The 27,576-nt window shown below is 39.7% G+C and overlaps 1 protein-coding gene across 4 annotated transcripts in view; it reads left to right on the top strand.

The window, feature by feature from the left end:
• The window catches only part of sez6l (seizure related 6 homolog like), a 66,184-nt gene that overhangs the window by 28,137 nt on the left and 10,471 nt on the right, over positions 1 to 27,576 (top strand). For all 4 annotated transcript variants that reach the window (XM_023338739.1, XM_023338738.1, XM_023338737.1 and 1 more), the window contains exons 2-10: positions 14,414 to 14,860; positions 17,032 to 17,171; positions 18,006 to 18,201; positions 20,050 to 20,235; positions 20,353 to 20,524; positions 21,346 to 21,512; positions 22,313 to 22,507; positions 22,918 to 23,056; positions 23,985 to 24,181. In XM_023338739.1, coding sequence (XP_023194507.1) covers positions 14,414 to 14,860; positions 17,032 to 17,171; positions 18,006 to 18,201; positions 20,050 to 20,235; positions 20,353 to 20,524; positions 21,346 to 21,512; positions 22,313 to 22,507; positions 22,918 to 23,056; positions 23,985 to 24,181 — 1,839 coding nt within the window. The remainder of the gene's footprint in view (positions 1 to 14,413; positions 14,861 to 17,031; positions 17,172 to 18,005; positions 18,202 to 20,049; positions 20,236 to 20,352; positions 20,525 to 21,345; positions 21,513 to 22,312; positions 22,508 to 22,917; positions 23,057 to 23,984; positions 24,182 to 27,576) is intronic.

The following is a 27,576-nucleotide window of genomic DNA, read 5'->3' as shown; positions in this document are numbered from 1 at the left end:
GAGTTGGAGAAATGACTTGTGAACATCTGTGGGTACCTTACATTATAATGTGCTGGTTAGTTGTTTCCTGCTTATTGTTTAAGTCCATTTAAAAACCCTGTTAATGTTTTTACAGTCCAGTTAAACCCAGAGTGAGCGTGCTGTGGTTGTTTTAGTCTCTAAATGGATATTCTTCAGGTTGTGTTGTGTTCTTTGCAGGGCTCAAATGAAGCTGTGCACACAGGTTTTCATTGCTCAATCGTTTTATTGTTGCCGGCCTCTTCTCAGCTTCCAGCCCAGACTGTTTACAATGGATGGTTGTTTGGAAGGTTCACAATGTGGATGCGATTTAAAAGGTTTAGTTTCAAACAACATAGTCAGAGCTGCTGACAGAATGAGAAAAGCTGTGTGTCTTTTTGTTATTCTGCTTTGATTAAAAAGAAGAAAAAAAGAGTGGGAGATAAAGTGGGTGGTGAGATCTGTCTGACATGTTCAGCTTTATTTCTATCACTGTGCATTCTGAGTCAGAACCAGTCAGGAAGTTCATAAAACTATACTCCAATAATACGCTAAAAGAATCTCCTTGCAGTTTGTTCTTTGACAGAAATCAAGATGGAAATTTAACACAGTCGCCCAAATGGTTCAATAACCACTGAAAGATGTGATTAAGCTGCGTGTACGGGTTGTGCGCTGCTGGAATAAGGCACTCCTGAATCAGAATAATAGAGAGTAATGAACTTCAGGGACGCCATGATGCAAGCAGGCCCAGTGGAAGAGGTTAGAAGCTGTAAAACCTCCACATCCAGACTGATCAAGATCAACTTCTGACCCAGTGTTCTTATGTTTCTAACTTATAATCTGCTCCACTGAGAGAAAGAAACATAGCTGCTATGCTATCATCCTCACCATCTGAGAAGGGAGTAATAAGCTTCACAGAAATGCCCCGATAAGCTGAACAAGAGAGATCAGAAAATGTCATTTCAGTCCGGTTTGTGGAAATAGGTGAATTTATCAGCACATAATGCTGTCCTCAGCAATAGATGGTGATTGTCGCTTGTTGTTTTGGGAGTATATATTTTATTCTGATGGCATTTCTGTGAAACCAGACTGTCATGATTGCATTCCTGTTTTATTTCGTTGACAGTCACAGTGAACCCATGGAAACATTTGTGAACCTGTCTGGAAGTTCTGTGTCGCTGCTGCTTTTCTCTTTAAGACGAATCAAGGGAGGAAAGATAGAATATATACAAATTTCAGCTACTTCTTTATCACTTTATTGCTTGCTTAAAGTCGTTGAGGATTTTCAATAAAATAGTACAAATAATGCAAATAATACATACAGTAGTGCACTGTGTTCAGGAAAACTGTTGAGGAGGGTCTTAGGAGGGACATTATTCAAACACCTTGGACAATGTAGGACAGTGTAGGACAATGTAGGACAGTGTAGGACAATGTAGGACAGTGTAGGACAATGTAGGACAGTGTAGGATAGCATAGTCGCGTGATGCAGATTTGTATCTGGTATCTATTGTATTGACCTCTGACTTTACCATATTTTAAACATGATAGATATGAATTTTATTTATACAACAAATTACCATTGTTGCTGTTATGAGTAAAGCTTCTGAAGAAAGCAGCTAAGATTGTACAAAATAGAATAATAAATAAATAAATTTGCTCAATGGGAACACAGCAACTGCAAAAATACCTGACATTTTTTGGTAGATTTTTCACCAGGATGAGAGGGGTTCTTTTGGCACTGACTCTCTGACCCATCATCGGTGCAGCAGATGTAGCTAGGTAGCTAATCTACCACTGTTCTGTTCAGATGATCACTTATTAATAATTACAAAATACATATCAAGCCTGAAAACATTAAACTTAAGGACTGAATGTTCCGCTCTTTGTGTGGGAAATATTTTTTTCTGATTTTTGGTCTTTAACTCTGATACACTATTGGAGCTGTTGTCAGTCAGTTGCCATGGCAATGGGCGTAGCCGACACAGAGAGCGATTAAAAAAAGCATACGAGTGGCTTTGAGTTGTTCTTTGGCGTTTTCTCCTCACCGTGGCTCACTGTGCTGAATGAATAATTCCAACATCTCCAGGTTGCGTTCTGTTAACTGAATCGAAAAAGAATCGTCTTTTTGCCCTCCGTGCGCTAAATTTCCGGATATAAACGGAAACATGCAACGTGTCTGCAGAAATCCTGGGATGCTTTGCACACTTTTTACCCGAGTAACATATTATGTTGTAGAACCGACGAATGCTTTAGACCTAGCCCTATCCTTATGCCTGATGACGAGACCATATGATTTTGTTTTTTATTTTACCTGCCATCTGAAATATTGGCGCGTTCCCTCTGACTTGTAGGGCATTAGCAGAAAACCCTTCTCTGATTGATCGCTTTGTCATCGGACTGCCACCTGCCATTCATCTCTGTCTGACCAACATGTGAAGCACTTTGGCTGCTGATAGATCAAAACAAAGCACCTTTCAGTGCCAGGGGTGATTCACTGCTGCACATGTCATCTTAAGTTTCAAAATGGAAACTTAAGGGTTTCCATTTTGATGTGACAGCTCATAGGCTTGGAGCTTTGTATCTGTCAGAAGTGAGGAAGATGTAAGGCAAAAATATCTTCAATATGAACGGACATTTTTTCCCTCAATTTGCCATCTTAACTGTGTTTTGTGTTTTGTGGCCATTATGCACATTTAGAATTAGAAGCTAAAGTAGAAATGTGGCTCCTGTTGTTTTCCGGCTAACAAGAAGAAGGTGGGCTGATCAGGTGGAAACCTAATGAGAGGCTTTTGTTGTCCCTTCTTTTAGACTTTGTTCATTAGAGCCACACAACAAACAGAGCTGCCCTAATGATGCTGCACAGTAGTTGGGCATTTTGTTGTGGCTGCCAGCATGCAGGCTGTTTTTGGACTTCCAGAATGAATTAAGTTGTCTTGAAATCCTACTGATGTCCAGAAATCAACTCGACCTTCTTGATTATAATCAGAGGTACAAGTTCCTTCTTTTTTAACTACCTTTTAATGTACTGCTTCTGGTCATTACCAAGGGTAAAACACAGCAGTGGAAGAAAAAACATAACATTGTATTTTTCAGAGGTAAAAAAAAAAAAGAAAAAAGACAGCATCAAAGGTTTTTCTGAAGCCATGCTTATTGAACTGAAAATAAACACATATACAATGGAGAAATACATTTTTTGATTATATTTTAACCTTCAGTTTTTGCTGGTGGAGGACCTGCTCTGTCAGCTTCCCCTTTGGGATATTTCCACTGTTGGATTAAGTTCTGGACTCTGCATAGGTCATCTCAAAACTTTAAAAACCTTACAGGTGTAGCAATTCTTTTCCTTTGATTTGGATAAATGATTTTCTGTGGTTTTGCTGCTGAAAAATTAAATCCATCTTGATTTGAAGCATCTTAACATACCTTTGAAGGTTCGGGGCTCAAGCAGTCTGGTATTTTGAACTGTTCATAGTTTTATTCATATCACTGACACACTTCCAGCTTTTAACTCAGAGCATGATGCTACCACCACCATACTTTGTTGTGTATCGTTGTTTTTATACCAAACATATACGGTATGTGTATATATGCTACATATACAGTATACATGCTCAATAAATTACAATATCATTGAAAATCTCATTATTTTGAGGAACTCGTTTCACTAAGTGAAACACATTTACACTGAGATTGATGTTTTCAGACCCTTATTTCTGTTAATTACGATGATTTTCCACCAACAGCTAATGAAAACAGGACATTTGGGTTTGAATATTACAGCAGGCCAATAAAAACATTTTTAATATAGAAAGGTGGGCTTAATGAAAAGCATGTTTACAGGTTGCCTCATTGGAAGGCATATTCAAATTGATTAAATATTACGGTAGTATTACTGGACTGTTTGTATTTGCACGTTTCTGGTACGCCCATAAATCTGGTGCACAAGCGACATCCTCTAACAGCAACGATGGACCCTGAATGTGTTTCTCCAGGCGCACTGAGAAACACATTCTCAGTGTGTTTTTTCAGCTCCAAAAATAATCTGATTGGACACTGGAACAGACTGTTGTTGTGTTCAGGTTGTGCTAAGAGTAGTTAGCCTAGCAGTGCAGCTATTCAGGCCTAAAGTAGCATCTCAATGCTAAACATGTCAATCTCCACAGTCCACATTTCTAAGGAAGGATCAGGGCTTCCTGAAGCCCTTTTTTGATTAAAATGCAATTAATTGTGCTTAATTACTTACAGACCCTGTAATTAACTCGATTAAAAAATTTCAATCAAGTCCCACCGCTAGTTTCAACAAAATGGATTTTAAAGGGAAACAGTTTCCAGATGTAATACGGCTCTTAGAAGGAAGAGCAGATTTTACACCATGGAGGATACAGACGTCGGTGCTGAAGGTCACACAGGGACATCTGCTGTGTGACACGTCCAAACAGAGCAGTTGTAAATCATCCGTCCATGTCTGCGTGTCTGGGTTGAAACAGCGTTATAGAAATACTGCTGTTCATGTGAATTACTTGTTCGTGTCGTGCATCAGGAAGGAAGTACAGGCCCCAGTCGGCTGGTGCCTTCAGGATAATGAAGCATGAAATGGTGTTTGGTTTTCAAGTGTCTACCTGCACACAGCTCTGAATAAACTCCTGGATGAAGCGTCCCAGAAGGGTTATCGCTCGTTCCTGATGAGAGAGATGACTCAACAGCTGCGCAATAAAACGAGAATCTCCCCGGATCGGTTTCAGTCCAGAACCACCGACAGGGAATATCAGTGGAATCAGCTTCATTGTTGCAGTTTTGTTTTGGGTTCTTGAGTTAAAATGCATGTTGCTTGTTGCAGCTTTCACAAAACTTGGTCTAATAGGAGATAAATCTGTTGTTAGGCCCTGTGAGGGTTTCGCTTTGTCAATGGGTTTATCAGAAGAATAAATTAATAACTACCAGCCGCTTCAAGAAACAAAACGCCGGAAGCAACGCTGTTTGGTCCCTGATGGACTGATGCGATTCTTCATTTTTATCCTCTGTTTGCTAACTAAGGCAGATGTTTAATAGCTGTGTTTCCATTGACCATAAAATTGCGCAATTTGACATTTCAAAAATAAATTTGCTCAATGGAAACACAGCAATTGTGCAAAAATTAGTTTTTCATTAAAAAGTTTTGCCGCTGGGATGAGATGTTTCTATTTGAGTGGATTGCAAGTGGTGTATTTGGCAAAACTGCAAAGGAAAGACTTGTTTTGCATCATACCAGTCACATGATCAACAACCAGATGTTGCCACTGGCGCAAAGCATGAAGAAAATAACAGGAAGTGGTAGGAAGATCATGTTTTACAATGACTTATCATGTGAATGAACTTATTCATGTGTGATTTTAATTATGTTTCTTATTTAATTCAAACAGCACAATTGTGAAATTGTGTTTTTTCAATATCAGCAGAATATTGACAGAAATTTCATTTGTAATGGAAATGCCGCTACTGTGAAGAGTTTTCTGCACCTTTTTGATGCTTTTGTTGCTGATTATATTCAGTTTTAGTAACTAATGTGACAAAAGGTCCTCCTGCAGTGGGTGGCATTTTGACAACATCCAAGTTCTGGTCATAAAGAGCTGCTTTTGATTAAAAAAATAAAAGACATTCACCTCCTCACAAGATCAAACACACATGTGATTTCTGCCTCTATCTTCACTATCTTTTACCAGGACATTATAGGTAGCATCACAACAATAATCCTATCTTTGTAAAGCATCTCTGGTGTAACTGAAAGGAAGAATCTGCAGGAGGCGGTGCAGAGAGTTTCTATTTTTCTCCCTCTTCTTGAACACCATTTGTGAGACAAGATGTCCTCAGTAGTTTGGGAGAATACCTCTCACCTCTCTGGTACAATCTCAGGCAAGTTAGTAAAGACGCTGTTCAGTCAAATCCAGTGCAACGAGAATGCGTGGTGCTTCCCAAGTCCTTACGGTTGCTCATCGTATTGAAACAAAAAGACGTAGTGGAAACAAAAAGATGACAGAAGCATTTTTTTGTTTCCACAGAAATCTTACTATTAGTCGTGGGACTCGAGTAAAAGTTTTAATCGAGTTAATTGCAGAGTTTGCAATTAATTAACTGTTTAAATTGGAAACTATATGGACAAAATGAACAAGACTTTAAATTAAAAAATTCCTCATCTGCAAAATTATTGAATAAATATAGATATGAGCTCAACAAGAAATATGTTGTTTTTAATCTGTTAATTATGTTATTTAACTGTCAGATGCTGTTCTACACATTCAGCTTTCAACCTGATCATCTTTTAGAAATATAGACGCTGACATTAGCGTTGGGGACACATGTTGCTACATGGTTAGGCTAGAATAGCCTCGCTGCTATGCTAGCTCCTTTTAGGACAACTTGAACACAAAGGTCTTTTCCAGCGTCCAATCAGGTCGTTTACTGGAGGTAAAATGAACCCCAGTGGGCCGAGAGAAGCAACATTGTCATCCATCACTGTTGTTGGCGAATGTATGTCACATTTTCAGATGTACCAGAAACATGTGAGCACCAAGGTTCTGGCCAGAAACCAATGTGAAAAAACATTTTTAATTCATTAAGATTTATGTAATTAAGTGAAATAACTCCTGACCTTCATTAGTTATAAGTTTTTCTTAAAATGAATCAAACCTCTCAAATCATCTCACACTTCATAATAGATAAATCATAAATCTGATTGAGCTTTATCATCTTCAAGCAGATACAGTTTGGACTACACTTCAGTTTTCTGAATTGTTTTTGGTAAAATAAATAGCGCAGCAGCCATGGAGCTAAACAACTTAATCAGCACTATGTAAATATACGTTTTTCATAATACAGATACACAGATGAGGCTCTCGTTCCACTGCATCAGCATGTAACTTCCCTTCCACTCGGTCTCATCATGTGCCCATGTCCACTGGCAGATGTTTTCAGAATAACAACAGTCCGACACTGTTGGTAGAAATGATATTTCTACATGCCAAATAATGCAGGTGTAGAAGAGTGAATATCTGGAGTCCTTTCCTATCAAGCTGTCTGATGTAATTTGCTCCCAATCTCAAGTTATTAGCTTAATGTCTCTCGGTTTGTAAGTGGAGATTTCTGGTAATTCGTTTATAGGAAGAAAAGTCTTTTTTTTTTTTTTTGCTCAGGGTTTAAATCAGAGCTGCATTTGTCTTATCGTCTCATCTCAGATTTGTTGCTGCTCCTTTCTAATTCTGCAGCCTTTGCGGTTTGTTAGAAAGCGAGCAGAGAGCGAATTTCCTTCCGGCTTGATGGCGGCGACCGCAGCCATCAGTTCAACAAAGCAATTTTAATGAGATCCAAAGGTTTGAAATAAGATCTCAAACTCCTCTGATATTGTTTTTCTCTCTTCGCCTTTTAATTGGCAGACTTTTTGAGAGAGCAAAGTGCCCCACAACTCTTCTCTTCCACCACACTCCATCATTCCTCTCAAACAGAGACATGGCTGTTGTTTTTCTTCCCACCACTAATTTGATCTCAGCTAAATGTTTGAAGAATCCAACTAAAATCTAACTCCTAACTATCTGTGAGGCTGCTCAGCATCTGGGCTTCGATTATTCATCTGGTGACTGAACCCAGTTAGTCACGCGTCACCGCGGCTACGTGATTAATCGACACATGCCTCGCCGTTGTTTGCATTGTGAAGTTCCGTCCTGAAGCTTGTCGGTCTGAAGAGAGAGAGAGAGAAAGAATCCTACATTCGGTAAACTTCATTTTTGCATCACGAGAGAAAGGCAGCAACATCCATCTTTTTTATTGTCTAATGATGTTGCAGCTTCATTTGTTTTGCACGTTACAATATTAAAACCACATTAAAAGCTCATTTTGATCCCGTCTAAACAAGCCCTCCATCCGGCGCTGTCTGTCTGTGTCTGTGTGTCCCTCTCATTAGACATCATTGTTAGCTCGGTTCAAAGGCAGAAAAATGGCCATAAATAAGGTAATTGGGACGAGCGTAGCAGCAAAACAAAGGCTCGGCAAATGCAAATGGACTCACACAGGAGACCAATTAAGGACAAAAGGATTGTCAACCAATGACTTCCTAGAAAATCCTGTCAGCGCTGTAAAGCAAATGAGATCGCGGATGTAGAGTTCAGGCACCAAACTGACACCGCAGCCTGACGGGGTCGACTCACCCACAGTATGAGAGGGAAGCGCTTTCTTATTATGTTTTTGGTTTTTTATCATAATATCACGGAAAGCTAACTACGACGATGTAAGGGCCAGACTTTAGGGGTGCTTTTTTTATTAAATGAAAGACAAAAGCCAGAATAAAGTCACAAACGTACCAGAAGAAAGTCGTAAAATTACTGGAAAAAGTGTTTTTAATGAGAGCAAAACGTCGATAGTTAACATCTGAACTGACTGGCTCGTCCATCTGCAGCTCTTTCCTTTTAATAGACTCAGTTGTTTGCTTTAAAGTCCTGATACTGATAATAATTTGATGATACTAAAATTTTAAACATGTCCCATGAGTGAAAAAATATCAATCTATAACTTTACAAGATGTTTAGCAATCCACATTTTAATTACTAATTTTTTCTACTGATATTGTGAATTTATCCTAGTAATATATTTAGTTTAATCTCATATTTTTAACTTTGGGAACATTAGAGTTTATTCTCGTATTAGTTTGCCGTCTTATGACTTAATTCTTGTAATATTCTAACTTTCTGCTCATGATATTTGGACTATGAATTTATTCATGTATTATTATGCCTCTTTGCAGTTATTAATACTTTACCTCTATTATGAGTTTTTTCACCTATTGTTCCAACTTTATTGTCATCGGACCTTTTTCTCGTATTTTATGACTTTTTTTTCCTCGTATTATGACTTTATTCCCATAACACTATCCTTCTAACACTTTGTCTTTATTTTTGTAACATTTATTTTGATCTAATAATATTGTTAAACAATTCTGGTGTGACTTTATTTGCGATTTTATGACATTATTCTCGTAATTTAACTCGTCTTTTTCTCAGCCTGGCCGTAACAGTCTGTCACTAACACATGCAGGGTTTGTATCGTAATGCAGAATTTTTTCAGAAAGTGACTTTTTGAGGCAATAATTCATGGTCCAAACACCATTCAACACCAACACTGTGAAAGCACTAAATCTCAATGTTGTATTTGTCTAAGGATGTTAACATCAACCATTGTTTAAGACTAAAATCCAGATTTAAAGCAACGAAGAGAAAAACGCTCGCTGATTTGAGACTCTCTGACCTTACAGGGATAAATCATAAAAAAACATTGGATCTGCTTGTTAGTCACAATAAAAGGTGATCTGAGATCTCATTTTTCAGGAAGAAGGGAAAGCTGGCAATAAAGATAAACATGGATGAGATGGGCCCAGTCGAGCTTTTCTAAATTGCTTCTCTGTTGTCAGAATCAAACTGCTTAGCAAAGAGATTACAGCTCCAGTCAGCAGTTTGCGTAGCCTCCTTATGGGTCCAGTGCCGCAGACATTTTGAGTTTTTAATGGTTTTTAAAAAGATTTTTTTAGACCCGGTTGAGATATAACATTGAGTTTAAACTGATGAAAGTCTAATTATTAGAGGAGGCATTGCTTTTCAGCCAGTAGAGCAAAGGCGTCAAACTCACATCAAAAATCTGAATGTCCTTAAAGGGCCGGTTGTGGCAGAATGTATTGATAAAACCCAGTAAGCCGTTAAAATATTAATAAGCAGCTGTTTGTTTCAGCAATCAATAAGTGTCTCTTAAAATTAAATAATATTGAACATCTTTTCACGTTGATCAGTCCATCCAGGATTTTGTGATTGTTTTTTTTTTTTTTTGCAGTCAAAATCACAGATTTTTTTGGTGCTAATTTCTAAACATTTGTAAGAAATTATTCACGATATTTGCACTAATGGGACTTTATTAATAACCTTCTCAATCACTTGACATGAAGTAAGGCTGAGGGGACAGTCACTTAAACCCAATGTTCTTGATCAATTTTCAGAAAAACTCACAGTAAAATCAGAAAAAAATGAGGGGATCTGTTGATTTTGTGTTAATTTTGCAGATTAAAATAAAACCTGGAGGGGCATATTGATGTATTTGGAGTCTAGAGGGCCACTTAAAAACCTATGGTGTGCCAGATTTGGCCACTGAGCCTTGAGTTTGACCCATGTGCTGCAGTGTCATTTAATTGCCAAAAGGTTGTAGATGCAGGAATCAGGTTCCAGGTTTTCCAGACTCAAATCGTCTTGAGTCAAGATCAACTGGAGACTGACAAACTAGTCTTAATATTAATAATTAAACATATATATTTTATTAAACTGGTTTCAGGGTTGCTTTGTAACGAAGATCAGATGAGCACTTCAAATGTTTGCAGGAGTCAGCATGGCGTCACTCAGAGGAACTCTACATGTGACTTGTGGATCTGTGAATAAGGAGCCGAATCACAGATAAAGCTAAGCAATGAAGAGAACTCCTAAAAAATCAAAGTGTCAGGACTTTTTCTGAAAATGTTCTGCCACCATGAAGCTGGGTAACAACGTCGTGTAATCCGGCATTGTGTGGAAGTTGAGGACGAGTATTAATAGGTGCGCCTGTTCCTCGCCTCTGCACATCAGAGACGCGTCGTGCGTTGAAAGAAAACCGCCATCACACTTTCATTAATCGGCCTAACATTTCACAGGCGTAGGGAAATAAGCTGCTTTGGTAAATAATGCTCCTGCATCTCCCTGTCTTGCAATTGATGCTGTGACATGCACCATTTGATCTGAAGCTAAGTGAGCCGGCTAATGTTTATTATAATTTTTTTTTTTTTTGGTTGTTAAAGGAATGTTAAAGAATTCCACATCAGAAGCATCACAACCCACAAACAGCATATGTAAGGCTCATATGGTGCAAGATTTATGCTAGTACTACATAGATGTTGCAGGATTGACCCAATAATAACATCACTTAACTATCAGATGCTCTGTCCACAATAATTAAGCTTCACTCATCAGACAGACAGACTTTCTGATGATCAGCTCCAGTTGGTAACTTCATTCTTAAAATGGAGCAAAAAGTCAATAAAACGATAGCGGTAAAGTATCCCATTCTGACTCTAGTGGAACACCAGCTTGCACTTCCATCAATCATAGGAATTGTGCAAATTGGAATTACGAAAATAAATTTGCTTAATGGAAACAGAACAATTTTTTGATTAAAATGTTGTGTTAGGATAAGGTGGATTTCAGCTGTATTTTTTTGCAAAAGTGCAATGGAAATACTTTTTTTTTCTGCATCACACGAGTCACATGATGAACAGCCGGATGTTACTACTGGCTCAAACCACAAAGAAGACGACAGGAAGTAGTAGGAGGATGAAGGATTTTTTTTTGTTTTGGACAATATGCAGCTGGCTCAACCAGAGCTCTCACAGCATTGCTGTTCATAAAATGTTGTGTGTTGAATCCACAGCTCTTCTGTAAAATGGCCGACTACAATTCCCCCAAAATGCAGCATATGTAGCCGTTCCTAAGTAGGCGGGTCTTGTTGCTCTAACGCCAAATAAGACTGATGCCTCCTCTGATGTCTGAATTATGATACAACAGCAGGTCTTTAATGTATTGTGGTGCTAAGCTGTTCAGTGATTAAAATATTGTTGTTATTTTATAAAAGTCCAGTCTGGGCGTGGCTCTGGTAATGGATCTCATTTTTCATTTTCTCTGCAAAGAAGTTGGCAAATTCATGTCAGGTTGTGTTTGACTGCAGGTGGTTCAGTCATTGGAGGGTTTGTGAGCTAAAGCTCGAGTATTGTTCATGTTTTCGTTTAGGATTTCTGCAAAGAACATTTCCCTTGCATATTTTCGTGTGCGTAGTTACCCAGTCTTTCTGCATACATTTCATAAGTAATGTATACAAATGTATTAGAACATAAATGCCATTTATGTTCGTCAAAGTCGTCTTGCTGATCTGTTTGCGCATATCTCCATGGAGACTTGCTACAACCAGACACAACCTTCACATTAATGGGAGCAATGGAATTAGTGATACTTGAAATTTTATCTACCAGCTCATCTGCATGGTTACAGTATAAGGGTGAGGAGGAAGGGTATAACTGATTAAAAGTTTCTGATGAAATAGACAAAGATTTGCACACATTTGTAATGGAAACAACTCCTGAAACTCAAGGCAGACAGTTGACAGGGTTATTAGAATCATCAGTATTCATTCACACTAATGGGTCTGTGGGATCTGAGAGGATCTAGTTTAGGATTTCTATGCTGACATTTCCTCTATAGACATTTCCTGTAGCTGTGTTTTTGTTTTTGCTTCTGTGGTTCTTTCAACGACTGGAAGTTGAAGCGGCTAAGAGAACTCACTGGGCTTTACACACCTTGCTTTTTTATAACATTAATGAACAGGTCCAAGTTTTTTTTTAAAATACATATCAATATCTCCAGATGTAAAGGGACAGAAAAAGCTCTTGTTGACAGCTCAAAAACATATCATTGGATCTATTTTGAAACGACAGGGAGAGAGCTTCTGGAGGTCTTAATGGTTTTCTTTCAGGAGTTTATGAATTGCGTAAAACTCAACAACTCCAACCTTTATAAACTCTTCGTCCAGTTAAAGGAGGCCTGCTGTTTGTTGTTGTAGGGGTGAGTGGGAAGACGCGGGGTATGTGTGAATGCGTACATACAGGAGGCGCGTGTGTCGGCGTGTGTGTGTGTGTGTGTGTGTGTGTGTGTGTGTGTGTGTGTAAATGCTGCTGTGTGCTGTTTTTGAACCAAGCTGCTGGAGATGGCATTTTAGAATGCACGGCAGAGCGGTTTCCCTGTCTATGCTTTTCTTTTTCGTTTGTTTTTTTTACACCTTCTTCCTCCCACATGTGGGGTTGACTCCTGTCATGCTCTACTGCCTGGTTTCTGTGCTGCGCTGTGTCTGTGTGTATAATCAGCATTTTGTGTGTATGGAATGTGGAGTTAAGCTCATCTAGGCTCTGGCTGCTCTGTCTATATATACATGGCATCATTTATGAAAAGTTTTCAACCAGTTTAAACTTTTTTGACATTTTTGCATTATTACAGCCACAAACTGCAACATGTTTTTTTTGGATGTTTGTGAAACACCAAAACAAATTGGTATATATTTAGGAAATTACATGAAAATGGTACAATATTTACCCAATACTTTTAAAACTAGTTTTTGTTACCGTTATGCATCTTCTGAGGTATTTCTCTACCAGCTTTGTACAGACGGACATTTTAACCCATTCTTCTTTGTAACATTGCTCCATCGTCCTTTGATTGGATGCTCCTGTTAATATGCATGTTTAAGTTTTGACTACAGATTCTTAATTGGATAGAGGTCTGGACTTTAATTGGGCCACCTTGATAAAATTGCTGTGATCTAATCTATTCTTTTGTAGCCCTGGATGTATGTTCTGTTGCTGTCCTGTCCTCCGACTCAAGTATTTTGCCGCCTCTTATGGGTTTTGTATCAGAGATTGCCTTGTATTTGGCTCCATCCATCTTCATATCGCCTGGATTAGACTTCCTTTTCTTCCAAGAAAAGCGTTCCCACTGCATCGTGTTCTTACTGTGGGAATGGGAGTGTTCAGTGTTATATGCCCTTTTAGATTTATGCCTTCTTTAAAGTTTTGATTGTTGAACAAAAAGTTTAGTTTTATGTCTGATTTGATTACAGCACTTTCTGTGACTTGTGCCAAACTAGAAACAGGCTTTCTAATGGCTTCCCTTCTGTTGTGGGACAGCCTTGGAAGATTCATCTGTTTAAAGACAAACTAAAATCTGATTATTCTAGAACATGTTTAATCCTTTTCTAGGCTAAAGAAGGTTCTAACATTCCTTTAGCCTTCGAGAACATTCCTTAGCCACCTATAGCTTTCTTTGGTCTTCTAAACTTTTCTTTCGCATTGTGGATGGAGCGTGCTAATTGCATACATTTCTCATGACAAATTCCTTCATTTCCCATAATCCAGATGGGTCCCAACAAGTTTGACCAGCTTTGTCTCCACCAGGAGAGCCACCGGACACATTAGTGTAGCACAAAGTGGCTCTCAAACTTATCCTCTTGGTGTTGCATACAAAGCAGTTTGACGTGGAATCAGTTTGTCACCGAGCTGTTTACTGTGTGAAACCATATGTGGTCGTAAAATTTCACCTTTGCACAAACGCTTACAGATTTATTCATTTTCCTTCACGGTTATGCACTGATCTATCATCCAAAATGCTACAAAAACACATTGAAGTTTGTGGTTTTCACAGACAAATAATGTGACTAATATCCAGATGCTGTAATGGAGGACAGAGGCACAACCACCCAGACCTTACTCTTCAAGTCATTTTAGTCATTTCCTGTCTTGACACGTGTCGTGACTCATCCTTTGATTTCCTTTTCTTCTCAGATAAAGAAGTCCCCACAGTCCCCCTCTCAATTCAGTCTCCAGTGTTGACAACAGCCGGCACAAGGGAAGACGGATCTAAAGGTAAAACTTCCAGCCTCGCAGCAGAAGGTTTCCTGCACTCTGTGCTGGCACAAAGAGGACGCCTCGTCTCCAAGAAAGGGGAGGTCGTCCCCTCTGCACTGCCCCAGAATCTGCTTCCTCTCCTGGGCAGAGGACTCAGTGTCAACTCCTTCCATGGAAGCAACCCCCAGGAGCATCAAAGCGAGGGATTACCGACGAGGGAGAAGTCCTCAGCGTCAGCTGCGGCGTCGAGCCAGGGCAGCCGTCCAAGCCAACCGCCGTCCACAGACACACAGTCTCAGCTGCCTCACACAAGGACACACACACCTGAGCCAGAGGCAGAAATAACCACTGTACTAGACGTGGACACTGAAATGCCTTTATCAGGTATGTGTCAAAGGTAAACTGACATTCTAAAATACTTAAATGAAATAGTATTTTTATTTTTTTCAAGCTTTGAAAAATGTTGCTTCTGAATATTTCTGAATATGTGTTGCAGCAATTCATGCGCTCTTTATTAGCCCAGCAAACCTTAAGAACATGGAAGAGACTCAGGACAAAAGACGCTGTTTGAAGTTAAATGAGATTTTTGCAGTCTGCAACAATAAATACCCTGGGGATCTGAAAATGGTTTCGAACACAATTTTCTTCCATTCTTTCAATGTTGGTTTTCCTGTGAAGTGGCAGTTTGAATTTCCTTTTGAAAGAAGAACAATAATATCTCCAGTGCCTTTCTAAACCAAAAAAGCTGTTTTATGAGGTTATTATTATCTTAGCAGAGCTAGCTTTTACTACTTACATTAAGACGTCTATTTAAATCTTGTGTTTTTAATATGGCGTTTTGGTTTGGTTTGTAGAGAAATATGACTTTTTTTAACCGTGAAAGCAAACTGTCAGTCACTTTCTTCTTGGATTATTTGATCTCAACAAATTATTAGCTTTTTTTTAATACTACAAAAAATATCCACAATGTGCTAGTTTAAGTGCTATATTAATCTATACTACCAAATATTAGAAATCAGTGACATAATCAGTATTATATGAAATTCAGTCCTAAGAATAATTTTCCCCCTATCCTGTTGTATATATTTTTTTTTTTAGAAATTTTTATAATTTCTAAAGATAGAAATCAGATAAAAGCCTCAAATTCTGATATGTCAAATTGATCATCAACTTGAGAGGAAAACTCACCAAAATACATTGAGTTCAGTGTTTTTTCTTTAAACTCAAGGAGCATCAAACACAGTGTAGGTTCATAATTTGAATATTTTATTGTAAAAGATTTCACTGACGCCAATCGCCTTAAATGATAAAAGCTGGACTTAACCACGGCTCTGATTTGGCTATCCAATTTAAAATCACTGTCCACCTGAAAACCAAGATCTGTAATAACAGGTTTAAAATAAACCTCCAAGGGTCCCAGGTCAACAGAGGAGGACTCACAGGAGCCACTGGGTCTTTATGGCTTAGGGAAATTTATGGTCTTCTCAACCAGCCTTTAAGGAAAACAATAACTAAAAATGTATCATTTTTTTCTGCTTCAGTCAAATATAAACAAACTACCAACACTGATAAATCTTTCTGCAAGCTGAAGCTGTTTCATATTCAAGGTTTCCAATCAAATCACAACTGAATAAAATCATTAAAGTCCATATTTCAAAGTTTTAAGTAAACCAATCATTGATGATTCTATTTTAAGCTTTTAAAATGTCTAAATTAGCAAAACAACATCAGGTCACTCAACTAAGAGATACTTTGACACGAACGGATTCGTCAACACTTTGTTAAAGAACATCATTACGTATAGCGTCATCAGATCATCTCCTTCCTAAAATAGTAATTTTTATTGCCAAAAAGAAAGAGGTGTTGATTATTTATTTTATTTCATTCTTTTCCCCTAAAAGTCATTTTTTAAAATGACTTTTAGGAAGGTGATGATTAGGAATGCACAGATTGAAGTTTTCTTGCCGATTACCGATCTTTAAAAAGTCTGACATGCCGATTGTGATTTAGCCTTTTGTTTCGATCAAACTCTTTAACAAAATCCATTTACATTTGGTTAATAATCTGACAAAATGCAAAACTTATTTAGCTTTTGACAAATTCTGTATCAGTATGATATGGAATTGCATTTTATTTTAGAAAGGAATGTTCCAGCTTAACTAGAAACAAATACAACTTTTCTTATATGGTGCTATATAAGAAAAGAAAGGTTTAAAAATAAATATTGAACTGAATTGTAATTGTGATGAAATGAACTGAAGTGAAGTGCAAGAATCCTGATGAGGAGAGGCTTATGTGACTCAGTCCAGCATGGAGCTTCCTAAAAGCCTGAGAGGGAAGAAGAAGAAGAGTGTCTATTTACCCTGAGCCTGTTAACGGCCTGGAGACCTGGCTGCGCCTTTTTCCTGCGTACTGCTTAAAGTCCTTGTAATTTCTGTCTTTAATTACACACAGCGGGGATTTCCACAGTGGTTCCAGTTAGAATGCCATTAAAAGGGATTACAAACGAATTCAACGGGGGGGAAATAATCTGAACTCTCTGCTCTCTCCTCCAGCTGCATCCAGCTGCATGGTGAATTTCTCCGACCCAGAGGGATACATAGACTCCTCTGACAACCCGCCTCTGCCCGACGGCCTCTTCCTGCACTGCACCTACACCGTGACCGTGTACACCGGCTACGGCGTGGAACTGCAGGTGTGTGCGCGCCCCTCAGGGAAATCCCACGGCGGCAGAACTGCAGCCAGGCTGGGACGTGTTCGCAGCCTGCAACCTGCGTCTGGTTATCACAACTAGTGCGGCTTTAATGGAGGATGCTGCAGTGTTTGTGCTCTGGTTGTTATGTTGGATGCCTTTAGTCTGGAGGCTGACTCCTGCCTCCTGGTGGTGGCTTGTCGTTTCTGAATCAGCCAAGCAAGACTGGCAGGAACTGGAATTCCTCAAATGGTAACATTTGATGAAGGGATTCTTTAGATCCAGTTCGAATGTCACAAACATGAGTCATTTCTGAGCATTTACAAATTAGGTTTCCTATTTGGGAAAGGTTGACTGTTTTAAAGGGGCAGTATTGTGTAAAATCTTTTTTCTTTTCTTTTTTTTTTAGTTTTACATCATAATATTATGTTATTTTCTGTTGCCGTGATTCTTCTGTGCATGTTTGAGGAATTCTTGAGTTTCCCATAGAAACCATTCATGGAGCAGAGCTCATCATATGAACTACGTCTCAGTGTAACGCTCCTAAAACGGATATAAACTGACTGGAATGGCATTCTTGTGATAACAAGCAGAAGGTGTAGTGTCAGAAAGAGCAGAAGCTTCTTAAAGAGACGGAGGCCCAATTTCAAGGTGTCAAAATCAAATTTCTTTTAAATCATATTTGATATGTACAGCATTTTGGTAACAACTGAACATAATTCTGCCCCTTTAAACAAAAAGAAAACGAAATGCTTTCTGTTTTTTTCCCCCCATCTCCAATCATCTCTTATTGCTGCGGTGTCTGACTGCCTCCCCGTTAACTTCCTGCGTTTCCAGGTGAAGAACGTGAACCTGTCGGACAGCGAGCAGCTGTCCATCAGGGGCGTGGACGATCAAGGCGCCACGCTGGTTCTGGCCAACCACACGCTGCTGGTGGAAGGTCAGGTGATCCGCAGTCCCACCAACTCTCTGTCTGTCTACTACCGCTCGGCACCAGAGGGGAGCCTGGGCCTCTTCCAGCTGCACTACCAGAGTAAGTCGCCATGCCGCATAGGCACACAAACGCAGCAAAAACCTAATCATGTGTTCATACAAACTGGTTATGGAATCATCCGACAGCCCTTTCATCAGGAGCCGAGAGGCTGTCTGTGCTCTCTAAAGTGTACGTGTTAATTGCATAATCAAATACCTTCTCATTGAGTCACTCAGCACGGTGATTGAATCTGTCATGTGAATTAGCTGATTAGCGCTCTGATTAATCGTCTTTCGTCTCATTAGGAGGCTGAGGATACGGCGGGCGTGTGTGTGTGTTCATGTTTGTTTTCACGTGTGTCTGAGGACGCGGTTCTAACATGCGTCGAGGAGCGAAGGGGACATCAGAGCGCCACCTGGGCCGTTAATCACAGCCGTCTCATCCTTTTGCGTCGCTCCTGCGATGGTGCTGACTCAGATCAAAACGCTGCATGCAGAGGAAGATTTGTGTTTGATCAAATAAGACGTGAGAAACAACAAACCGAAATTAACAGGCAGGAAATTTTAATCCCATCAAGCCTGGAAAGCTTTTTCAGATGATAATGTACCTACAGGTGATTGGGAACTCTGTGTATAAATGATCTTGCCAGTGATAAATAACAGGAAAATCATTTAAAGCATGAAGAAGTTAACAATTTTGAGGAGAGAAAGCAACATAGGAAGCTACAAAAAAAAAAAAAAAATCCAGTGCCATCTTTGGGATTCTGCCTTTTCCATATATGGGCCAATACAGAACCAGTATTTACATTCAATATTTTTTTGCATTGATTTATTTGAATGTAATTGTGAAAATTGTCAAAAGAAGAAAAAAAGGTAAATGTACAGTATTTGATGGAGCTTTCCGTTGAGACTTTTATCAAGTTTGTTCCTGTATTTTCTACTTCATGTCTACAGCTGCGTTTCCAGCCACCATGAAATTACGCAACTTGATGTTTCAAAAATAACTTCACTTAAAGGAATGCGCAAATTTGGAAAAAAAAAAAATCGTTTTTCCATCAAATATTTTGACGCTGTAGGGTGGATGGTTTTATTAGCTGTTTCAAAATCAGTTTATATCGATAAATAAGCCATTTAATTTGTTTTAAGTAAATTAGAAACTTTTTTATGCATCACACAAGTCCCATGATCAACAATGGGAAGTTGCCACTGGCGGAAACAACGAAGAGGACGACAACAGGAAGTAATTGGAGGATCATGGTGCAGCATGTTTATCAGTGCATTTTCGCGAGAATAAGTTTATTCATGTGTGATTTTAATTGTGCTGCTTATTTAGTGGAAATGCCGAAATTGTGGGGGGGTTTCAACATTAGCGGAACATTGACAAAGTTTTGTAATGCTACTAATATTTGTGAGACATACTGTAAAAATACTGACATTTCTCTCACATTGTAGAATGGAAACCTGTAGATTGTGGATGTGATCTTGCATCTGATGTTGTACATTCATTTAGATGGACTGAGAAACTCCAGACAGTTCATTGAGATTTAAACTGAACAGTTCTGGTCCTAGCTATACTCAAGCAGAGAAAAAAATATCTGTCTTATTACAACATGTAAGTAATCAGAAATTAAACACTAGTAACTACATAATAAGATTGTTTTAAATACATTAGTTATTGAGAATATGGTATGTGCTGCTATATGTACATTTCCTAACAAGCAAACTGGCACAAAGTTTATATTTCACGTATGGAGAAAAGACGTGCAGAGGATCGCTATTTTGCGAAGTGAAAGCAACAAAAGAAGCTGAAAGGAATTAAATATCACCTTGTTGGTTTGATGTTTGGTTTCTCTGGTAACCCCAACACAGATCTGGTCAAACGTCAACAATGAATCTCTTTCTTTCTCAGTCTTCAGGCTGAGTTGCTCACTTCCAAAGAGACCTCACTTCGGGGAGGTGTCGGTGTTGGACCTGCTCCCTGGAGGCGTAGCCAGCTTTCACTGCCACATGGGTTATCACCTGCAGGGGGAGCCGCAGCTCACCTGCATCAACGCCTCGCTGCCGGTCTGGAGCGGCAAGGAGCCGACCTGCAGGGGTGAGTCTGTATGTGTGTGTAGATTCACAACATTGACGCGTTCCCAGTGACGGTTTAAGGTGTTGAGTTAGTGGTCTCATGCCCCAGTGTGTGTAAAGCGTTCCCTCCTCCCTGTAGCTCTTTGTGGAGGGACGGTGAAGAATGCAACAGTGGGGCGGGTGCTGTCGCCGTCCCCCCACCATGGACCAAATGCTACTTTGGACCGTTCTTGCTCCTGGTCCCTGGAGGCACCAAAAGACCAAAGACTACATCTGCACCTGGAGAGGCTGGCCCTGGGGCCGACCGACAGGTAGGGGCCAAACAGGGTCGTTTATCCCAGGATCATTGTCAAGTTTCGAGTTGTCTAATGGATACAAGACCATGCTGTATCCATTTACAAACAGCCTCTGCTCCTTTAAGTGTCTGTTTTAAAGAAGATGTGTTTACTTCACCTCACACCTGATAGTCCAGTTGACTCGGTTTGATTGGGGACCAAAGGTGCAACATTTATTACAGTTTCAGTCGGTGCCGTTCTTTTTCACATTGCACTGGTAAACAATCCAAACTATTAGAAAAACCTTGCTCCTCTCTTCACCTGTGATGGCGCTGCACCAAGAACTACTGAAGAAAACGACACAAAAACCTCAGAAGAAGACACTGAGCACAACTTCCTTATTCACAAAATATAAACAAGATGGAGATTTGAGCGGTTGTAGGATTTCTCTTTTGTCTTTGGTACATGACAATGACCTATTTCTCCTGCTAGTGCTAGACTCATGCTTTTGTTTTGCTGCGATTTAGCCAGAATTCCCTGTAGTCCACTTCCTGCTTGTGGAGCAGTTTCTGGTTCACTTGGCGTTCACATATGCATTTCAACCAGACCAGAGGTCACTTCAACCGAACAGAGACCGAGGTACTTAGGCAGACCAGAGTTTACTTTTTTGGTCAGCATTAGAGTTTGATTATCCATTCACACCTCCACAAACAAACCGGATCAAACCAGTTTCTAGGCAAACGGACTGGAGTTTGATTAAAGAGGACGAGCCATGGCTGGTGTGAATGCACCCCTAAGTTCTTCAACGGATGAGTCTGAAATATTCTGCTGATCTTGTTGTGTTTGTCTCCCTTCAGGCTGGTGTTGTGGAGCGGCCTGGACGCCGGCTCCGTGGTGCTGTTCGATTCAGGGCGGGGTGGGCAGATACCCTTTGAGGGGGTGATCAGCGAAGGTCCGGCTGTGAGGGTCCAGTTCATCACCGATCAGCCCAACCATGAGACCGGGTTTAACATCCGCTATGAAGGTAGAGGGTCACGGGTTACAGATAAAACACATCACACACACACGCAGGAACACTGCTGGGGCCCGGGCACAAATATGTCCCACCACTGCAGGTGGTTGATGCAAATGGGGCTTTTTCTCCCCAATTTGGACAAAACTATTTGGTGTCTCCAAATCTGCTTTTAATTACATTATCAAAATTTTCAAATCAACATTGAGCTAAATCATATTGTTACTGCTGTGAATACACTAAATCTGATTCAGGTTTCCTTAACTGACCCTAACATAAATGAATCAAGTGGTTGCCTTTCTTTCGTAAAACCCTCTTGACGTTTTGGATCTACACTGATTTACACATTACCTTCTGCCAAAAAATAAAAAAATCTGGCTATTTTCTTTGAATAAATTATTTCATGCCTAGTTTATTGTTGAGCAGGAAATAAATTCTCGGTAAAACATTTTGCTGAATTAGTTTTTAAAAAAATGTTTTTTTATCTTCTGGCCCTGGAGTACTCTTGAGTTGACAATTTTTGGCTCACGCTGTGAAAAGTTTGGACTTAACGTGATATTCTGCCAAGCTGCTTTCTGACGGACTGCCAGGGAGGGAGCTGCTGATCCGCAGAAGAGGAGATAAAGTTTCTGTTTTCTGGCAGCTTGACGTTGCCAAAGCATGATGACGTTTCCTCTACCATTTTAATCCAATCACTGGACATACAATGACAAATTAACTAAGACTCATATTTCCAGTAAATCAGCAGACATTTTTTCATAATCACACACACACAGTGTTCCTGACATCCTTCTTTCTTTTACCTGTTTCAGCTTTTGAGCGTGGCCACTGCTACGAGCCTTACCTCCAGAATGGAAACTTCACCACATCGGACCCCTTGTACGGCGTGGGAACGGTGGTTCAGTTCACTTGTGACCCCGGTCACTCTTTAGAGCAGGGCCCTCCGGTGATCGAGTGCATAAGCGCCAGGGACCCGTACTGGAACGACACGGAGCCGCTCTGCAAAGGTAAAAGAATGACCTTCATGTTGAAGGTTTTCATCTTTTCACCCTAAATCATAATCTACTGTAAAACTCATTAGTCTAATGTAGGGGTCAATTGTTTGGTGTCAAACGTTTTGATTCCAGGCAACAACAAAAAGAAGGAACACAAAAAGCTTGAGATAAAGGAAAAAAGAAAACAAAGATTGAAACAGAGACTTGAGATTTCTTTTCATCTGAAATATGATGTCTGTTAATTCTGCAATGGTAGACACCGCTGCTAAGTGTTTTATTTCAGCTGTTTTGTATCACTTAAGATAAGTGGCAAGCTAGTCTATCAGACAGAACTAGCAATCAGCACATCTGTAGTTGGCACTGAGGACCGCCCTGTTACTAAATTATCCTCATCTTTCTGTCGTCCGTCTGTCCCGCTGCAGCCCAGTGCGGCGGGGACCTGACAGGTCCGGGCGGAGTGATCCTGTCCCCAAACTGGCCGGAGTGGTATGGAGAAGGAGAGGACTGCAGCTGGAGGATACACGTCGGTGAAGACAAACGAGTGCTGCTTGATGTCCAGCTGTAAGGAAAACACATTGTTTACTTGACAGAGAGTCAAATATGAACGTTAGTTGATTACTTTAGAAAAGAAATTACCGTAACTGCCTGTTGGCGTTTAACTTCCAGTTAAATGTAAAACTCTGAGTTTAAGGTCATAAAGGATGTAGTTCTTCCTCTACTTATTGTTAAGTATTAACGATATTATACTTGCTAAAGAGGTTTTACTAAACTAAGGCAACAAAACAGAGCAGCAAAGATTCAATACCGTAGCAGATCAGTGATCAGAGATTGAAGCTGACATCCAAAAACAAGTTTTAAATATGCTACTAAAGAGACAGTATAAAATGGCTGTTTTCCAGACATTTTATGGTGCAATCAAGTAACTCTTACCTTCACTTGTTCTAAAAATTATACTTAAGAGGAATTTGACTTTGTAATTTAACTTCTTAAATACAGGGAATTCTGGCTAAAAAAAGTCAATGTAACATAATACTGATTCTTTCAATGAAGCACATCCTTTATTTCACTACTATTGGACAGTAAAGGACATTCTGGGAAGGTTGAATCTTTTATAAATCACAATATAATTCTTTAAATGGAGAGTTCAAGCTCAAACAGTTTGAATTGCTTCTTCACACAATTCAAACAAAACCCCATTAAAAACCTTTCACCAAATGCATTTTTTTTTTTGGCAGAAATATGTCATAAAGTATTTTGTTTTCCGTGTCTAACCTGAGCTCACGGCGCCCTGTGGGGCTGTTAAGTATGTCAGATGCTCCCACAACATGTTTCCAGGCTATTTAGCATTTTCCCGTTAGTGTTTAGACCAGGGCGTTTCTGGTCTGCAGTGCATTCAGTTGTCAACATCTGCTCTCTGAGTCCTCCTGACCAGCTACGCTGTTTTCTCACTCGTGGCGATTCTTCTTCCTCTCGCCCTCGCCATCCTCAGACTAAACATCAGCGACAGCGACATGCTGACCTTCACGGACGGCGATGAGGTCACGACCCGGATCCTGGGGCGCTACGTTGGAGGCAGCAGCCCCTTCAAGCTCTCGTCCAGCACGCCGGACCTGACCGTCACCTTCCACTCTGACCCTGCCGGCCTTGTCTTCGGGAAGGGGGAGGGGTTCATCATCAATTACATCGGTGAGCATTTAGGAATTTTATAGAATTCCTTTGGACAAAACGTGTCATATCAACTCCTAATAATACATTTTACTGCTGATTGTTATTTAGGAATCTCAACTCTAGTTTTGGGTTATCAGGTTGGTGTCTGAGCCTGGAGGAAGAGAAGATATTTCCTCCTGTTGCTTCAGAAACAGCAGGACTGAACTGCTTCTAGGAATGACTTTATTACAGGATTTGGTATAAATCAGTGGTCCTTAACCTTTTTTGAGTTTCATCAGTTTTATATGTGCATTCACCGAACCCTTCTTTAGTGATAATTTTTTTTTTTTTTTCCAAATTCAAGACATAGGAATGAACTCACAGCAAGTTACAGTGTTACTTTATTCTGGCCCCCAAAAATATTTTGGCCCCATAAAAGAATTTCAGCCCCCAAAATATGTTTTTACTATTTTACTAATTTAAAAATAAATTTGGATTTTTTCAAAGAATGGCAAATTTTTTAATAACTTAATTTTTTTTAGTTTAAATTTAGTTTGTTTTTTGTCATTTTGAATCCACAAAATACTTTTTTGGGGCCAGAATAAAGTATTGCACAAATGACATACCTGCAAATCAGTGAGACTCCTGCTGTTGTCTTTGGGAGACCAGTTCAGAGAGGCTTGGCTTCACCTGGGCAAGTGCATCTTCAGAGCAAAGTCTGTTCATTTTCTTCTTTTTTTGCTCGACATATTTAGTATGGATTAAAATAAGAAAGAAACCACGCAACATACAACTACGACAGCTGCTGATACTGCGCGCACTAAATTCCCCGCAGCCCTGATTGGCTGAGTAATGTAACATGATTCTCTGCAGCAAGTGATGGCCAAGCGGGGCGAGTCATCACAACTTTACACAAGTGTGTCTTTACCTCCGTGGCAGAGACTCCGCCGAACCCCTGGGGTTCAATTGAACCCAGGTTAAGAACAACTGGTATAAAGGTTTCTGCAGCGGCGCCGGATTTATTTTTGAGGTGTGGGGGGTCATGGGGTGTTTCGTCACTTTGAATGTCAGGACTTGTTCAATTGATTTGATGGCGCCTGTCAATCAATTCAGTGGGTTTGTCGCAATTTGTCCCATAGTAAACAGTAAACATCCTTTACCTGGAGGACAATGTTTTATGGTCTACCATGAGCTGCGGTCTGGCTAGATTTGATGATTGTTTGCTATTAAATGCGCTCCGGTCATAGAGATTTGGTGGAAAATAATCTGAAAAAAATGTTAAGTTGTCAGTGGGGAACATGCAGAAGGCAGCTTTAAACAGAGCATTCAGATGGCGGAATGAACTTTATTCTATTTGCAAAACTGGAGTCTGGAAAAATGTAAAAGAGGATAAATGCCTGCAGCCGACCTAAGAACAGCTGAATACAGATCGACGGTATTAAAACACCGTGTCTGTATGAAGGTTTTGTCATCATTACACCATTGGTGTGAACGCACCAGTAGCGGGTGAAACAATTGTCCAACCGGGTGACTTGTCAGCTCTTCAGTTCGCCAAACCACACACACACACACACACACATTCACAAAAAGCTCATAAACCGGCGACCCTCCAGAACCTCGCTCACGGTAAAAAGCTCTGGCAGGATCCAAACGACCGATCTTAGAACTACGGGAGGATTCAAACTCGGCTCATTCATTTTTAGCTTACAGAAAAAGCGCCAAGCCGGCAAATTTACAAAAATAAACTGACCAATAACATTTAGGCTTGCTACATACAAGATGTTTTGACACAATAGATCTTTTTTTCTCCTAAATTTTGTTAATAGTAAAGAGGGTTAGATAATAATAATAATTTTTAAAAATTCAAAAATTATTATTTTCTGTTTTGCTTCCACAGTGCATACAGCTGTGGGCGCCCTGTGCTCAACTACTTATTACAAGTCCAAAATCCGCACAATACATCTACAGGATAGATAGATATGACAAAAATCTATCAGTCTCATCACGACTGGTTAAATATTTGGGATATTAAAAAAAAAAAAAAAATAGATGTCAAATATTGTCCTGTTTAGAGCAGCAAGACAACCTAATGGTTCCAGCCCAGCGGACGGGTAGGGCAGTATAGTGGGGGGGCCAATGGCCCCTTGAGGCCCCTGTTCCGGCGCCTATGGGTTTCTGCCATTATTTATAAGAATTCAGGCAGATTAAAAAAGAGCAAACTAATACATTCTAACAAGACAAAATAGCTATAATAATAAAAAAGGAGCAAACGTTTTACATTTAAAATATCTTTGAAACTCTTTCTTAGAAGGAAATAAAAGTCTTACAAAGTTTTTCTTTGGCCTTTAAAAAAGGAGGAAAGTGATTAAGTGGATGGGTAATTACAATATAAGCATACCTACAACTTAAATCAATAAAATAGAAAAAAGCCCAAAACTTTGACCTCAGAAGATTGCAAAGTCTGACTCCTTCATGTTGTGTTCCATTCAGATCCAGAACAAAGTCCTTAAGAATGGCTCCTCTATGATTAATTACATAAAGTTACTTCAAGATCTGTGCAGTAAATGAAAAGTATGAAAATGTAACATTCTAAGTTCTCCATATAAGTGAATGGTGCTGGTGATTTTGGTGAATTCTTTGTGACTCTTAACTGCGTTTCCATTACAAATGTGCGCAAAATCTTTGTCTCTATTCAGCTGACTTTAAAAAAACAACAACTAAATTTTGCTATTGCTGTGTTTCCATTAAATATGAAATGAAATTAAAAATCACATGAGAAAAAGGTTGTTCCTGCCATACAAGCTTATATTGTGTGATAAGCTTGTATCCCAGAATATAAGTGGGACACAAGCTTATATTGTTGCCATGACGTCATGGCTGTTAACAGTTAAATGATATAAATTCATAATTCAACCATGGTGCTGGCGCTCATCTTCTATCAGCCAATCAGAGGAGACATCAGCGTAGTATTCAGGTGTTGGAGCGACAAGCCCCGCCTACTTCGGACCGGCTACATGTGCGGCTTTTTGGGGAAATTGTTGTGGACTAGAAGAGCTCTGGTGGAGCCAAAAGCAAAACCAAATCATCATCATCCTCCTGCCACTTCCTGTCGTCTTCTTTGTGGTTTTTGCCAGTAGTAATGTTGATAACGTTTCTGGTGATGTGAAAAAAGTGTTTCCAAAGCAGTTTTGCGAAGTACATCTATTTTGGTTTGGCCAAAAAACCAGCTCATCCTAGGGCAAAAACATTTTCGCATTTCATCAAAATTCACTAAGCAAAGTTGTTTTCATAATTTCAGTTTGTGTATTTAATACCACCTGTGACTCTGTGTCCTTGTCGTACCAGCCTGTCAGTTCTGTCGTGTCGCTTTTTATGTTACCAGTTGCTACCAGTGTGAATATTTGCTTCCCGCTCATCTGTGCTGCCTGGATTAT

This window comes from Xiphophorus maculatus, chromosome 8, assembly GCF_002775205.1.
Source record: "Xiphophorus maculatus strain JP 163 A chromosome 8, X_maculatus-5.0-male, whole genome shotgun sequence".
In the NCBI taxonomy this organism is placed as follows: Eukaryota; Metazoa; Chordata; class Actinopteri; order Cyprinodontiformes; family Poeciliidae; genus Xiphophorus; species Xiphophorus maculatus.
Note: the sequence above shows the minus strand (reverse complement) of the source record. Positions and strands in the feature narration are given on the sequence as shown.